Raw genomic sequence first — 14,276 nt, 5'->3', positions numbered from 1 at the left:
TGAAATGGAGACTTTTCAATGTCAACAATCTTATACTATATATATATATAGAATTATAGTTTTATACATGAGGAAAGGTTTGATATAAAGTGGATCTTTTATATAAGACTGGGATGTGCCATTTGCAAAAGGTTTAAAACCATAAAGATATAGCAGCATGGAATTTGGAAATCTTAGACTAACAATTAAAGACACTTAAATATGCCTTATAAAACCAATTTTCCCTTAAGAAAATTGAGCATTGACACAATAAAAGCAGTCATTTCTTTATCTTATTTTATCACATGGGAATATGTATTAAGGATTTATAACAAAAATAAACCTGAATGCAAGCATTTTACATATTATCATAGAGGTCATAAGCAATTATCAGATTAATGTTTATGAGCTACCGTAAAACGTTGTGTATAACGCGCATTTATGTATAACGCGCATCTACTTTTTTAAGGTAAAAAAACGGGAAAAAAGTTTTTGAAGCAAAAAAATCGGGGGAAAAATTTCGTACCGCAGGCTAACTGAAAATCGTTATATTTAGATTGCCGATCTTACGTGTTCTTTTATTGCTTCCATTATTAATTATTTTAAAGACGATAACGATACAACTAGTTTGTGTTTTATTTAAATCATATTATGCGTAAAAATTAATGTTTGGATTTAAATGAATTATGCATGAAATGCACACTTTCCACGAGGATACCATCAAGGTTTTCATCATATGTCTCCGAAGTAACTGTCCACGATTTTATCGTGGAGTACACAACGGATGGATTAGTTATAACTAAGAAACTGACATTATTGATTGGTATTGTCACGTGGTTATTCATGCATGACTAATTCACAACCGCATGTTTTATTTACAATGCCGATATCATGCGTTCTTTTCGAGTGTCTATAATTGACAGGAGACTTAAACGACTCAAACTTCTCAACACCATTACGACATTACCGGCGATAAACAAACAATGGAGGTGTGTGAAGCCGTTTGCTGGTTCGCATGTTTTGATAATAGCCCAGCTACACAAAACTTGACAGGTGACGCAAATTGCTCGATAATCACATCCCCAATCTTGACAAGACGTATGAAAACGTGTAAACAAACACAACATCAATTTTATTAACACATTTGAAAAGCAAGAAAAATATTCATAAATATATCGGGAAAGACCTTGCCGACATACTATTGTAAATCGACAAGTGCCCCCAAATAAATTGTGTAACCCTAGTACAGTAGGGTATAATATTGTGGGAAAACAATAACATTTAAATAAAAATGGCTTCCTTGTTTTTCATTCTCTCCTTCAAATTTATTTGATTTCAATGCTCTGTACGTACCTGAAAATAATAGAAAATATTTATGTTAACGTTATAATGTTTGTCCATCTTATTCAGATCGTAAATATAACACTATTATTAACATAGTTACAGTTAAAACACCGGAAAACAGAATGATGCAAATTACCGCAACTGGGTAACTGACAGGGAAAAAATGTCTTCGCATGGCTGTAGTTGTGCATAACGCGCATCAAGTTTTTAAAATGAAATTTTAGGGTAAAAAAGTGCGCCTTATACACAACTTTTTACGGTATAACATTCCAAAATTAACTTTTACATCAAAAAGGTCAAAGAAATGGTGTAAGCTATGAATTAGCATACATAAGGTCAGTGTATAAGAGGATTGGGTACCCTATTATAGGGATGGGCATAGCAGAATGTAAATTTTAATATACGTTTTAACATAATTCACCCTTAAATATATATATTAAGTTCGCCAAAAAAACTGGGTTTAGTTAATTTGCGTAAAATACAATCCCGGATTACCCTCTGCTTTCTGCACAGGCTAATCAGGAATGACACTTTCCCCATACACTAGTAGGTTTTTGTTTAGATGAGATTCTCTTTAAATTATATATTCAACAAGACTATTGCCAAGCAAGAAACGTCCCCTACCTCTCCATATTGCCATCTATCCATGTTTCAAGTTTCATGAAAAAATATGAAGCACTTTTAAAGTTATCACAGGATCCAGAAAAGTGTGACAGACTGACAGACACACAGAGCGCAAACAATAAGTCCCTCTACGGTTTCACCGGTAGGGGACTAATTCAAGCGAATAGTGTCGTCCCTCTGGTTTCACCGGGAGCGGACTAATTCAAGCCAATAGTGTTGTCCCTCTGGTTTCACCAGTAGGGGACTAATTCAAGCGGATAGTGTCGTCCCTCTGGTTTCAACGGTAGGGGACTTATTCAAGCCAATAAAGTCGTCCCTCTGGTTTCACCGGTAGGGGACTAATTCAAGTGGATAGTCCTCTCCGGTGTCACCGGTAGGGACTAATTCAAGCGGATAGTGTCGTCCCTCTGGTTTCACCGGTAGGGGACTAATTCAAGCGGATAGTCCTCTCCAGTTTCACCGGTAGGGGACTAATTCAAGCAGATAGTGTCGTCCCTGCATGATAAGCCTGTGCTAACTAATTTGGGACCACACCTAACACACAAGAATTAAGCCCAATTTTTCCTAAACAAGACTCATATTCATAAGCATGGAAGACAGCCTGCATACTGAATATGATGGTCATGTAAAAATTGAATACACATAAGTCAAAGTTTAAAAATTCAATAAAAATATGTGATTAAAACGTTATACAAGTAGATTTGATGTTTTTATATATTTACTTTTTGAGGTTGTTCAACCATTTTTGAAAATGCCATCTCTTTAGTTTCTTAAAAGGCAGACTAAATTTTTGTCATTACCTTTGAAGCTTCTCGACGTTTCATCTGAGACAAATCAAACAGACAACATTACACAGACAGGCAAAAAGGGAATAAAAAGTATTACATTATTCAACTATTGAATAAAAACCTTAAAAAATTCTAAGCAGCAAAAGCAATACAAAGTGCTTTCATATACCAAAATATTAAAGTGCATGCTTACAGATAGATTTGTGTTTAACAGTCCACAAATATTGTGCTAGCTTTATAGTAATCTATATAAAAAAAATCTCTTAAACTTACAAGTACATTTAAGTGCTTCATAAGTTATAATTAATGCAAATAAATTAAAGGACAATAACTCTGTAATAACAGCTAAAAGAGACAAGAATATCAGTGCAACTGATGGATTCTCCCCGATGATGCGCTTTGTCAATCTATGTGTTAATAACCACCTAAAAAAAATCTATTATCTGCCTCGGTGACCTTGACCCCAGTGACCTCAAACCTCATTAAAAGGTAGAGATCCATGCAAGGTACCTACGTGCAAAATATGTAAGAGAACAGTAAAATATTGTAGGCGCTATGAGAAACTGTAACAAAATTGTGACGGAAAAATATATTATTAGCCTCTGTGACCTTGACCTTCACCCCAGTGACCTCAAACCGCATCAAACGGTAGAGGTCCATGAAAGATACCTACATGCCAAACATGTAAGAGATCAGAAAAATATTGAAGGTGCTATGAGAAACTGTAACAAACTTGTGACATCAAAATCTATTATTAGCCTCTGTGACCTAGACCTCAGTGACCTCAAACCGCATGAAAAGGTAGAGGTCCATGCAAGGTACCTACGTGCCAAACATGTAAGAGATCGGTAAAATGTAGAAGGCGCTATGAGAAACTGTAACAAAAGCGAGATGGAAGGAAGGAAGTAAGGGACTTCAAACTGGCAACTATATGCCCCCCGAAAATTTTCGGGGAGCATAATAACAGATCTTGGACCCTATGTTTACTCCACATTACTTAAGGAGTTATACACCGATCCCTTTATTATAGAAGTGAAGTGAGCGCAATTCATTTGAGCTGTGCTCTGTGAAAAAAGGGGGTTTAATGCATGTGCGGAAAGTGTCCAAAATATCTGGTGCACAGGCTAATCAGGCTATCATAAAAGCAGAAAGTGTAGTTCCAGATTAGCCTGTGCAAACTGCACAGCCTAATCTGGGACAACATTTTACGCTTTAAAATTTATGATATCTTTCGTATAACGAAAGTCTCTTCTGAGCAAAAAACCAGTTTAGATGGAAAGTGTCCTCCTTAATTAGCCTGTGCAGACTGCACAGGCTAATCTGGGAAGACCCTTCACACACATGCATTAAACCCCCTATCCACAGAGCACAGCCCATTTGTATAAATGATCAAAAAGCCATAATGCCATAAACACCTCAGACAGACTTGTCTATGGGTCCAGACAACCAATAAATGACTTATGTATGGGTCTAGACAACCTATAAATGATTTATTTATGGGTCTAGACAACCAATAAATGACTTATCACCCTCAGCATGAAGCTTTACAGGAAGCCCTTGAATATTCATGGTGAGGATTATGATCTGCAAACAATAATATACAGACAACAACTCCAGCCTATTTCACTTATGTTGAAATATTGTAACATAAATGTCTTAGCCAACAAACACATAATTTGATAAGATGTACATAATTTGTAATAACCAAACTAAATTGATCCGCTTCAGAAGAATGGTAAAGTCCACTAGGCATAAATGGGTTAATTGCAAATTTATATCGAAATCCCGTCATGCACAACTAAGTCATGAGCAGAAAACTCTCACACAGGCACAGAGGTTACACTATCAACCATTTCATAAAGGAAGATGTAAAAAAAAAAGTGAATTCCAAAGCTTAATTATTATAACAGAAATTTGGTTTCATACAAGTCTAAGCTAAAAATCATAAAAAATAAAATCCGTATGACATTTTACTGTGACAAATTAATGTGAAGTGTGATTTAGCAGTATGTATGCTAGGCAATACACGAAACAGCACCCACAATCACTACTACACACTATGTGCCATTATAGGTTTTTAAGTCAATAAGGTATCTTTCCATATACTCCATATGTTTAACTATCTTCTTAATAAATATGACTTGAAAAACATGATTAAAATACAAACTGATCTGTTATACATGTATGAAGCGTGCTTGGTGAGATATAGGTCCCATAGGTCCCTAGTGCACATATGTTTAAAAAGACATGCATCCAACACAATATACAATACAAGCTTACTACACAATCTCATCTCCAAGACATGCATCAAACACAATAAACAATACAAGCTTACTACACAATCTCATCTCCGCTGACACTTGATGCAATGCTTAACCCCTTTTTTCGCATTATAAACTTAAAATTAAAATAACAAATTCAGTGACAAACCCTTTACAACTCAGATACGTTTTTATTTGTAGTCCCTTACAAAATCAAAATAAATTAAAGACCTTTCTGTATAGATTCAAGTATTAAAAACTTCATTTCCGGCCCTTAAATACTGATGAGAATCAACCTGCATAAAACCTGAACAGCCAGCAAGTTACTCGCAGGCTGTTCTGGTTTCATTAGGATTGCCTACAGCTCTTTTAACATTGTTTCTGATTGAGAAAGGGATATATTGAGTCGTGTTCTGAGAAAACTGGGCATAATGCATGAGCGTAAAGTGATGTCCCAGATTAGCCTGTGCAGTCTGCACAGGCTAATCAGGGACGACACTTTCTGCTTTTATGACATTTTTCGTTAAAATGAAGTCTCTTCTTAGCAAATATCCAATTAAGGCGGAAAGTGTCATCCCTGATTAGCCTGTGTGTACTGAACAGGCTAATCTGTGACGAAACTTTACGCACATGCATTATACCCAGTTTTCTCAGAACGCGACTCAAATGGTCACCTCCAATACCTGTCCGTCTGTGATATGCTTGACCTGGAGTTTGATGAACCTCTCCATGCAGTCCTGGTCCAGCTGCTGTACCTCATCCTCTGTCAGCTTGTGTGGGGGCATCACCTGTAACCATGGAAACCTAGACTGAAGCAGTGTTACCCCAGCAATATATGACTTAAGTAAGACAATGTTACCATAGCAACTTGGACAGAAGCAGAGTTACATATCAACAAAGTCTGAAGCAGCGAAGCCAAAGTAACCAGGACGTAAGGAGAGTTAATATAGCAAACAGATTCGTGACAATTTTACCATAGCAACCTGACTGAAGAAGGGTACCCAGAGCGAAATGGAATGAATCAGAGTAACCAAAGCAACTTGATGTGACAGTAAAATCATAGCAACTAGGACTGAGGAAAGTAACCATGGCAAAAGATTTGTGTTAAAGTTCCAAACTCAACATGGACAGCAGCAGATTTTCCATAGCAACTAGGACTTTAACAGAGTAACTATAGAAAACATGATGCATTGTTACCATAGCAACCAGAATAGTAAGAGTGTAACCACAGCATCTAGTTATACAACAATTTATCATAGGAATCCGGATTGTGGCACTGTATTTATAGGACGGTGGCATAGTTAAACAAGAACGCAGATTTACAAGAAAGTGTGACTCTAGCTACATGGGTTGTTGGACTAACAACGTGACTACCAAAACGATGAAGCAGCAATAAAGATCATCAGACCCAACAATGGTTATGAAGCACATATTTGACAAGGCACACACAGTTTCAAATTGTTGTTAATTTGCAGCAATTTATTTTAAATATTTCATAAACAATGATTAACGTTAAAGTTTTAAAAAGCTGTATATTAAAGGCTGTATATTATCGATGATGAGTAGGTCACACGAGTTGTGTACTGTGTTATTTCTTAAAATTTGACCCAGCATTTGTAAAAATATTGCAAGATATGTACATTTCCAGAAAAGAAATTCATTTCTGCGTTTAATAAGACCAAGTTCATGGAAATCTCTGCACAATTGATGAAGTAATGGCTGTTCAAAGCAAAGCACCATGTTTTCGGGTCATTTTGATACCTTGTGTTATATATATTTGATAGTGAAAAACGTTTTTTCAGAGAAGTTAATTTTTCATTTTAAATTGATTATTTTTAATTTAAAATTATGTTTTTACAAATTAATATCATAGCCACATGCTAACCACCTGTGGTCCACCCTGACATAAAAACAGAAAAGTGTCCTAAATGACTCACACTGATTCCTTAACTGTAAGTCCCTAAATGACTCCCACTTATTCCTTAACTGTAAGCCCCTAAATGACTCCCACTTATTCCTTAACTGTTAGCCACTAAATGACTCCCACTTACTCCTTAACTGTAAGCCCCTAAATGACTCCCACTTATTCCTTCACTGTAAGCGTTTTTTGTTCTCTAAAAAATGTAACACTATGAGTTTGGAAAGCAAAGTGTCACACATTTTTCAAATGTTTTATAGTTAAATTCAATACCAGCATTTATAACATGTAATTGAGTTTGGCCTTACCTCTTCGATATCAAAAGTTTTTGGAGAGTTGACAGGGGTCTGCCGGTGGGCGTGGCCTGGCACCTTTGTGGGGGAGGTATTACTGGCTTTCACCAGCGGAACATCCTATACAACAGACACAGTATTAAATCAGCGGTACATATGGCCTATCAAATACATATACACTAAAAATCAGAACAAAAAAATTGGCATGTGACATATGCATAATAATACAAAATGGTAAAAAGTTATAAAATTACCCACTAAATTGTGATAACTGATTGACAATGTGAAAATAATAAAAAATTCTGTTTCAGGAAAAGTGAATTTAACTACCTAAAACTTAAAATCAATCAATTTGCTCAAATAAAGCAACGTCATAGTTCAGTAGCAAACACTAAGTCAGTTAGGAAAATGCAACTGTTTGCTGCAGACATGTACTAATTTTATGCTGCCTAAGTATCCTTTTCCAAAATATCATTAACCCTTTGCATGCTGGGAAATTTGTCATCTGCTAAAATGTTGTCTGCTGAATTTCTAAAATTAGCATTTTCTTCTATTTTTTTCCAAGAATACTATCAGAAAAGCAAACAGTTTGGATCCTGATGAGACGACACGTTCTGTGGCGTCTCATCTGGATCCAAACTGTTTGCAAAGGCCTTCAAAATTCGGTTCCAGCACTGAAAGAGTTAAGTAACATGGTTTGTTGACACTATAACACGCAAAGGCATGTTGCCAAGAATATAAACACTATGTCTGTACTGTTAAAGCTCAGCATTTATTCCTTGTTTGCACGGTTCTATGACACGTGTTTACTTAAGCACAAACCTGATTGCCCCTGCCAGGTTAAAATTTACTAGGTCAAGTGATCTTCAAAGAAGTTAGTCTCTCTCAAAAGTCAATTATCATAGGAATATTTCTCAGGTATCAGTTTTAGCAATTGATGAATCTCTTGTCCACAAATTTAAGCTTTTTAAGTATGGCTCTTTGCCTGTAAGTGGCAAATCAAACTATAAAACTGTGACTTATTGGTCTATGATAAGAAACTTTTTGAAAAATATGAGTGTTTGCAACTTTTCAATAGTGTGTAAGCTAGGAAATAACCATAAACAAGAGCACCGCATAACGGGTGCCAACGCTCTGCTGCTGGTGCAGTTTTGAAAGCTTGTCAGAATTTTTATTTTTTTAGAGGTCACAGTGACCTTAACCTTTGAATTAGAGACCCAAAAATGGGTGTGGCGTGTAGAACTCATCAAGGTGCATCTACATATGAAGTTTCAAAGTTGTAGGTGGAAGCACTTTGATTTTAGAGCCAATGTTAAGGTTTTAGCACGGCGGACGGCAGACGCCAGATGGCAGACGCCGGAAGATGAGCTTGCTATGACTATGACAATACCTCGGATTTTCTCCGAAAACAGCCAAGCTTAAAATAAATACATATTGTGTGCACTAATCATCCTAAATTCCTGTTTTCATTGTTATTGGTAAAAACAACATTACAATGGCAAATTTAGAAGCCAGCAAAAGTTGCCATGGTTTCCCAGATAGCAGCCCAGATACCATGGATACTCACCATTTTTGGCTTGTTGTCAGGACTACCAAACACACTGTCAGACTGGGAGGCATTGCCTGATTCCTCATTCGATGACACAGACTGTGATTGGGGCTGAAAGTCCTTGTCTCGGATGAAGAGGACCTGAAATCAATCAATATTTTTTAAATGAACATCGCTCTGAGGAAACTTTGTGAATGTTCATAAAGTGTCGTCCCTGATTAGCCTGTGCATATAGCCTGTGCAATATGCACAGGCTAATCAGGGACAACACTTTCAGCTTTTATGGTATTTTTCCTTTAAACGAAGTCTTCTTAGGAAAAATCAAATTAAGGCAGAATGTATCATCCCTCAAAAGCCTGTGCAGACTACACAGGCTAATTTGCGACAGCACTTTATGCACATACATTTAAGCCCAGTTTTTTCAGAAGGTGACTCATTAAGATAAATGCAGAAAACTCTGTTTTACTGATGGAGGCTGGGAACATGATTAATTTGGTGCCAAATCTTTCTTGATCAGGGAAAAACTTTTTACTTTTCAGACTACACGTCATTAAATTGATGTATCAATGCACACTGCTCATTGAGCATTGAGGTAACTGTTTACATGTACTACCTTCTGTTTTAATTAACCGCATGTGGACCCAGCATAAATCCTATTCAACAATTAAAATGTTATTATATTAAATACAGCAACAAGTGCACCCATGATGAAGATTGTTCCATAACTGTCGTAATTCTGGTATCTTTGCTTAAGTTTAATTTTTTGTAGCCATACATTATTTAATGCTTTCAAACAGTGAAAAATAATAGTGAATTAATTTATTGATTTATTGTTCACTGTTTAGCAGTAACTTCTTTTTTGACCTTGTATTTATACTATAAATAGAAAATATGGTGAACACATGAATTTGTGTCATTTCTTCTTAATTTAAATCCATTATATACCAAAAGCAACAAATATCCTCCACATATTCAAGTATCAAATAAAAATATATAAAAACAAGAGTACCGCATAACGGATGCTAACGCTCGGCTGCGGGTGCAGTTTTGAATAAATGAAAGCTTGTCAGATTATTTTTTCACAGTGACCTTGACCTTTGACCTAGTGACCCCAAAATGGGTGTGGCGTGTAGAACTCATCAAGGTGCATCTAAATATGAAGTTTCAAAATGTAGATTGAAGCACTTTGATTTTAGAGGCAATGTTAAGGTTTTAGCACGGCGGAAGACACGACAAGGACACAACAAGCTGGCTATGACAATACCTCGGGTTTTCTCCGAAAACAGCCAAGCTAATAATTTACACACTGGTAAAAATCTACATGTAATGCAAGAACGCTTATCCATGGTCATTTAGTCAAATGACAGAAAATGCAGTCCATCAATTCTTACAGAATTCTTCCTAAACATTTAGTCTAGTACACACCTGTCCAGGAAATATTGTTGATGAGAACAGCTTGTTGAGTTTCTTCAACTCTGAAGGGGTTGTGTCAAAGTGAGCGGCTATTTTTTCCAGCGTGTCCTGAACTTCTACCTGTTAATGCAAAATCCAATTATTAAAGTTATTTATGTTAAGAATTATTAAGCATGACAACAGCAATAAACATTCCACTAATAATGTACACACTAACTGAATCAGGCTTTTTAAATCACAGATGCTAACACCCTACATTTACTGGTTGTGTAGATCATGACCATTGACCTTGACCTCTAAGTTTGACCTTGACCTTTGAGGTAGAGAATGGTTCTGCATGTGACACATTGTCTTATGATTATTTACATTTATTTATGCACTTGTCTCCACTATATGGTTAAATAGCGCCTTAACAAGTCGGAAATGTCTGAAAGTTAACATATGTATGGTCCGTGATCTGTGAAAAGGGGGTTTGATGCATGTGATTAAAGTGTTGTCCCAGATTAGCCTGTGCAGTCCCCACAGGCTAATCAAGGAAATCGCTTTCCGCCTAAACTGCATTTTTACTATGAAGAAACTTTCTTATAGCGAAAAATTTAATAAAAGCGTAAAGTGTTGTCCTAGATTAGCCTGTGCGGACTGCACAGACTGATCTGGGATGACACTTTAAACACATGGATTAAACCCTAATTTCACAGAGCAGGGCTCATATGTTTATTTACATTTTTTACATATCAACCGCATAATGGAATTCTTTTTTTTTGTTTTTTTCAAATGTTCACAATGCACACATTTTAAATCTAAATTGTTATTTTGGTATTATATATGTATACTTAGGCCTTGAGGCATGTTAGCTGGAGCTCAGTTGATAACGTCCCTCACACATTATTTGTTTTGTATACCATTATAACCATTGAAACTTAAACTTAAGTTATCTTGATTCCACCAATATTATGGTGTATGCTAGGGTGCCCTCCAGCTAAGAATTGTTGTTAAATGTGCCTTAAACCATAGTAATCTTTCTTGATTCCAGCAATATAACGGTGTATTCTATGGTGCCATGTGGCCGAGATTTGTTGCTATTTGCCTTAAAACTGAGTTATCTCTCTTGATTCCAACAATCTTACAGGGTATTCTATCGTGCTTACGATGTATTGTATGGTGCCGTCTGGCTGAGATTTGTTGCGTTTCTCCTGCATGCCTCCGTTGGATCCCGTTGCCTTGGTTACCAGGTCAGCATCAGGATCGTCAAGGTAGAATTGAGAATTGGACTGTTCTAAAATATATTTTTAAAAATTCAAAAATGTTAGAAAATTATATTTTAGATGTTAACAAAATATTATAACATTTTCATTTGAGTTATATATTTATTGAATTATGTATGACATTGGATTGTAATGACACTCACTCAATGGTATATTGTATAAATTTTTGATTAACCCATTTATGCCTAGTGGACTCTCCCATCCTTCTAAATTGGATCAATTTATTTCCAAAATTAGGGAAGTCTAGGATATTTATTTCTATATTTAGAATATTTCTTACAGAAATTCCTTTAAGCAAACAGCGCAGACCCTGATGAGAACCGCATCATGCGGCATCTCATCTGGGTCTACGCTGTTTGCCAGGACCGTTTTTCTAGACGCTAGACATAAATGGGTTAAACAAAGTCCTTTATCATCACATTACAAGATTAAACAAGTTATAACTAGAGCTTTGTCACAGACGTGACGAATACCCCCACATGCCTTATTGACACATAATATTTTGCATGTTGTCTTCACAAAAAACAGCGGACACCATGCTCAATTTTTAAAACGCACTAAGTGACCCCTTGACCTAGTTTTTGACCCAGAAAGGCCCATGTTCTAACTTGGCCTTAAGATCATCTCCATAAAACTTCTGACCAAATTTGGTGAAGATCTGATGTAAACTACTTGAATTAGAGAGCGGACACCATGCTGAATGTTAAAAAACGCACTAAGTGACTCCCTGACCTAGTTTTAGGCCCGGAATGGCCCATGTTCAAACTTGTCCTAGAGATCATTTAGATAAAACTTGTGACCAAGTTTGGTGAGGATTTGATGAAAACTACTTGAATTAGAGAGCGGACAACATGGTGAGGTTTAAAATGCACTAAGATACCCCGTGACCTAGTTTTTGACCTGGCATGACCCATATTCAAACTTGACCTAGACATCATCTAGATACAACTTCTGACCAAGTTTGGTGAAGATTGGATGAAAACTACTTGAACTAGAGAGCCGACAACATTGTGATGTTTAAAACGCCCTAAGTGACCCCGTGACCTTGTTTTTGATCCGGCATGACCCATATTCAAACTTGCACTAGACATTATCAAGATACAACTTCTGACCAATTTTGGTGAAGATTGGATAAAAACTACTTGAATTAGAGAGCGGACAACATGGTTAGGCTTAAAACACACTAAGTGACCCCGTGACCTAGTTTTTATCCCGGCATGGCCCATGTTCGAACTTGGCCTTTAGATCATCTAGATACAACTTCTGACTAAGTTTGGTGAAGATCGGCTGAAAACTACTTGAATTCGAGAACGGCCAACATGCTGAATGTTTAAAACGCACTAAGTAACCCCGTGACCTAGTTTTTGACCCTGGCAAGGCCCATGTTCGAACTTGGCCTTAAGATCATCTAGATACAACTTCTGACCAAGTTTGGTGAAGATCGGATGAAAACAACTTGAATTAGAGAGCGGACAACATTGTGATGTTTAAAACGCCCTAAGTGACCCGTGACCTAGTTTTTGACCCGGCATGGCCCATGTTTGAACTTGACCTACACATCATCTAGTTAGAACTTTTGACCCAGTGTGGTAAAGATCGGATTTTAACTACTTGAAATAGAGAGCGGACAACATGCTCAATGTGTAAAACGTACTAAGTAACCCCGTGACCTTGTTTTTGACCCGGCAAGGCCCATGTTCGAACTTGGCCTAGACATCATCTAGATACAACTTCTGACCAAGTTTGGTGAAGATCGGCTGAAAACTACTTTAATTAGAGAGCAGACAACATGCTGAATGTTTAAAACGCACTAAGTGACCCCATGACCTAGTTTTTGACCCTGCAAGGCCCATGTTCGAACTTGGCCTTAAGATCATCTAGATACAACTTCTGACCAAGTTTGGTGAAGATCAGATGAAAACTACTTGAAATAGAGAGCGGACGACATGCTGAATGTTTAAAACGCACTTAGTGACCCAGTGACCTAGTTTTTGACCCGACAAGGCCCATGTTCGAACTTGGCCTAGACATCATGTAGATACAACTTCTGACCAAGTTTGGTGAAGATCGGATGAAAACTACTTGAAATAGAGAGCGGACACTTAATACGGACCGACCGACAGACCGACATACAAGCTCACTCCTATATACCCCCCTAAACGTCGTTTGTGGGGGTATAATAAAGTAACTTTAATGGTGCCTATAATGCATGCATGTTTAGTTAAAAAGATTTAAGTTACAGACGTTAAGTTATTGATTATATTTTGTGACATAATTATGCATTTTTCACTTTATATCTTTCATAACAAATTAATTTTCAAATTCCAAAGTCATTTTAACTTAATTGATTTCCATAATGTATCTTTTAAAATAACATAAAAACAAGATATGTTTGTGAAACACTATGTCCCCCCATATATTTGACCTATGACCTTGAAGGATGACCTTGACCTTTCACCACTCAAAATGTGCAGCTCCATTAGATACATATGCATGCAAAATATCAAGTTGCTATCTTCAATATTGCAAAAGTTATGGCCAATGTTAAAGTTTGACGCAAACAAACCAACAAAGAGACAGGGCAAATACAATGTTCCCCAGTATAGACTGTGGGGACATAAAAACAACACATATATTAACAAACAAACTCACAAAGTAACATCCTGCTCTCCACAAACTATAACCACATATGTCAAAATGGGGTCAACTAAAGAAGATATACATTTCCATTCCTCACAAGTATTTGTTCTCAAATACTTAAACCCCTTGTCAAACATGGAATTGACCTAAATAGCAAACAATCTGTGATAAGAATGCATATAGTTGGGAAGTGCATTGATCT

The 14,276-nt window shown here is 36.6% G+C and overlaps 1 protein-coding gene across 13 annotated transcripts in view; it reads right to left on the bottom strand.

Moving 5' to 3' along the window:
• LOC127871972 (oxidation resistance protein 1-like) overlaps positions 1 to 14,276 on the bottom strand; it is a 91,734-nt gene that overhangs the window by 28,199 nt on the left and 49,259 nt on the right. For 10 of the 13 annotated variants that reach the window (XR_008045661.1, XM_052415279.1, XM_052415283.1 and 7 more), the window contains 6 exons: positions 11,318 to 11,445; positions 10,182 to 10,289; positions 8,775 to 8,897; positions 7,223 to 7,327; positions 5,680 to 5,784; positions 2,748 to 2,771 (listed from right to left, as the gene is read on the bottom strand). Coding sequence is in view for 12 of the 13 variants with exons in the window: in XM_052415279.1 (XP_052271239.1) it covers positions 2,748 to 2,771; positions 5,680 to 5,784; positions 7,223 to 7,327; positions 8,775 to 8,897; positions 10,182 to 10,289; positions 11,318 to 11,445 (593 nt within the window). In the remaining variant the exon portion in view is untranslated. Of the gene's footprint in view, positions 1 to 2,747; positions 2,772 to 5,679; positions 5,785 to 7,222; positions 7,328 to 8,774; positions 8,898 to 10,181; positions 10,290 to 11,317; positions 11,446 to 14,086; positions 14,214 to 14,276 lie in introns of those variants that run through there. The other 3 variants (XM_052415282.1, XM_052415291.1, XM_052415290.1) reach the window with 2 other exon arrangements.

This window comes from Dreissena polymorpha, chromosome 3 (genome assembly GCF_020536995.1).
Source record: "Dreissena polymorpha isolate Duluth1 chromosome 3, UMN_Dpol_1.0, whole genome shotgun sequence".
Taxonomy (NCBI): Eukaryota; Metazoa; Mollusca; class Bivalvia; order Myida; family Dreissenidae; genus Dreissena; species Dreissena polymorpha.
Note: the sequence above shows the minus strand (reverse complement) of the source record. Positions and strands in the feature narration are given on the sequence as shown.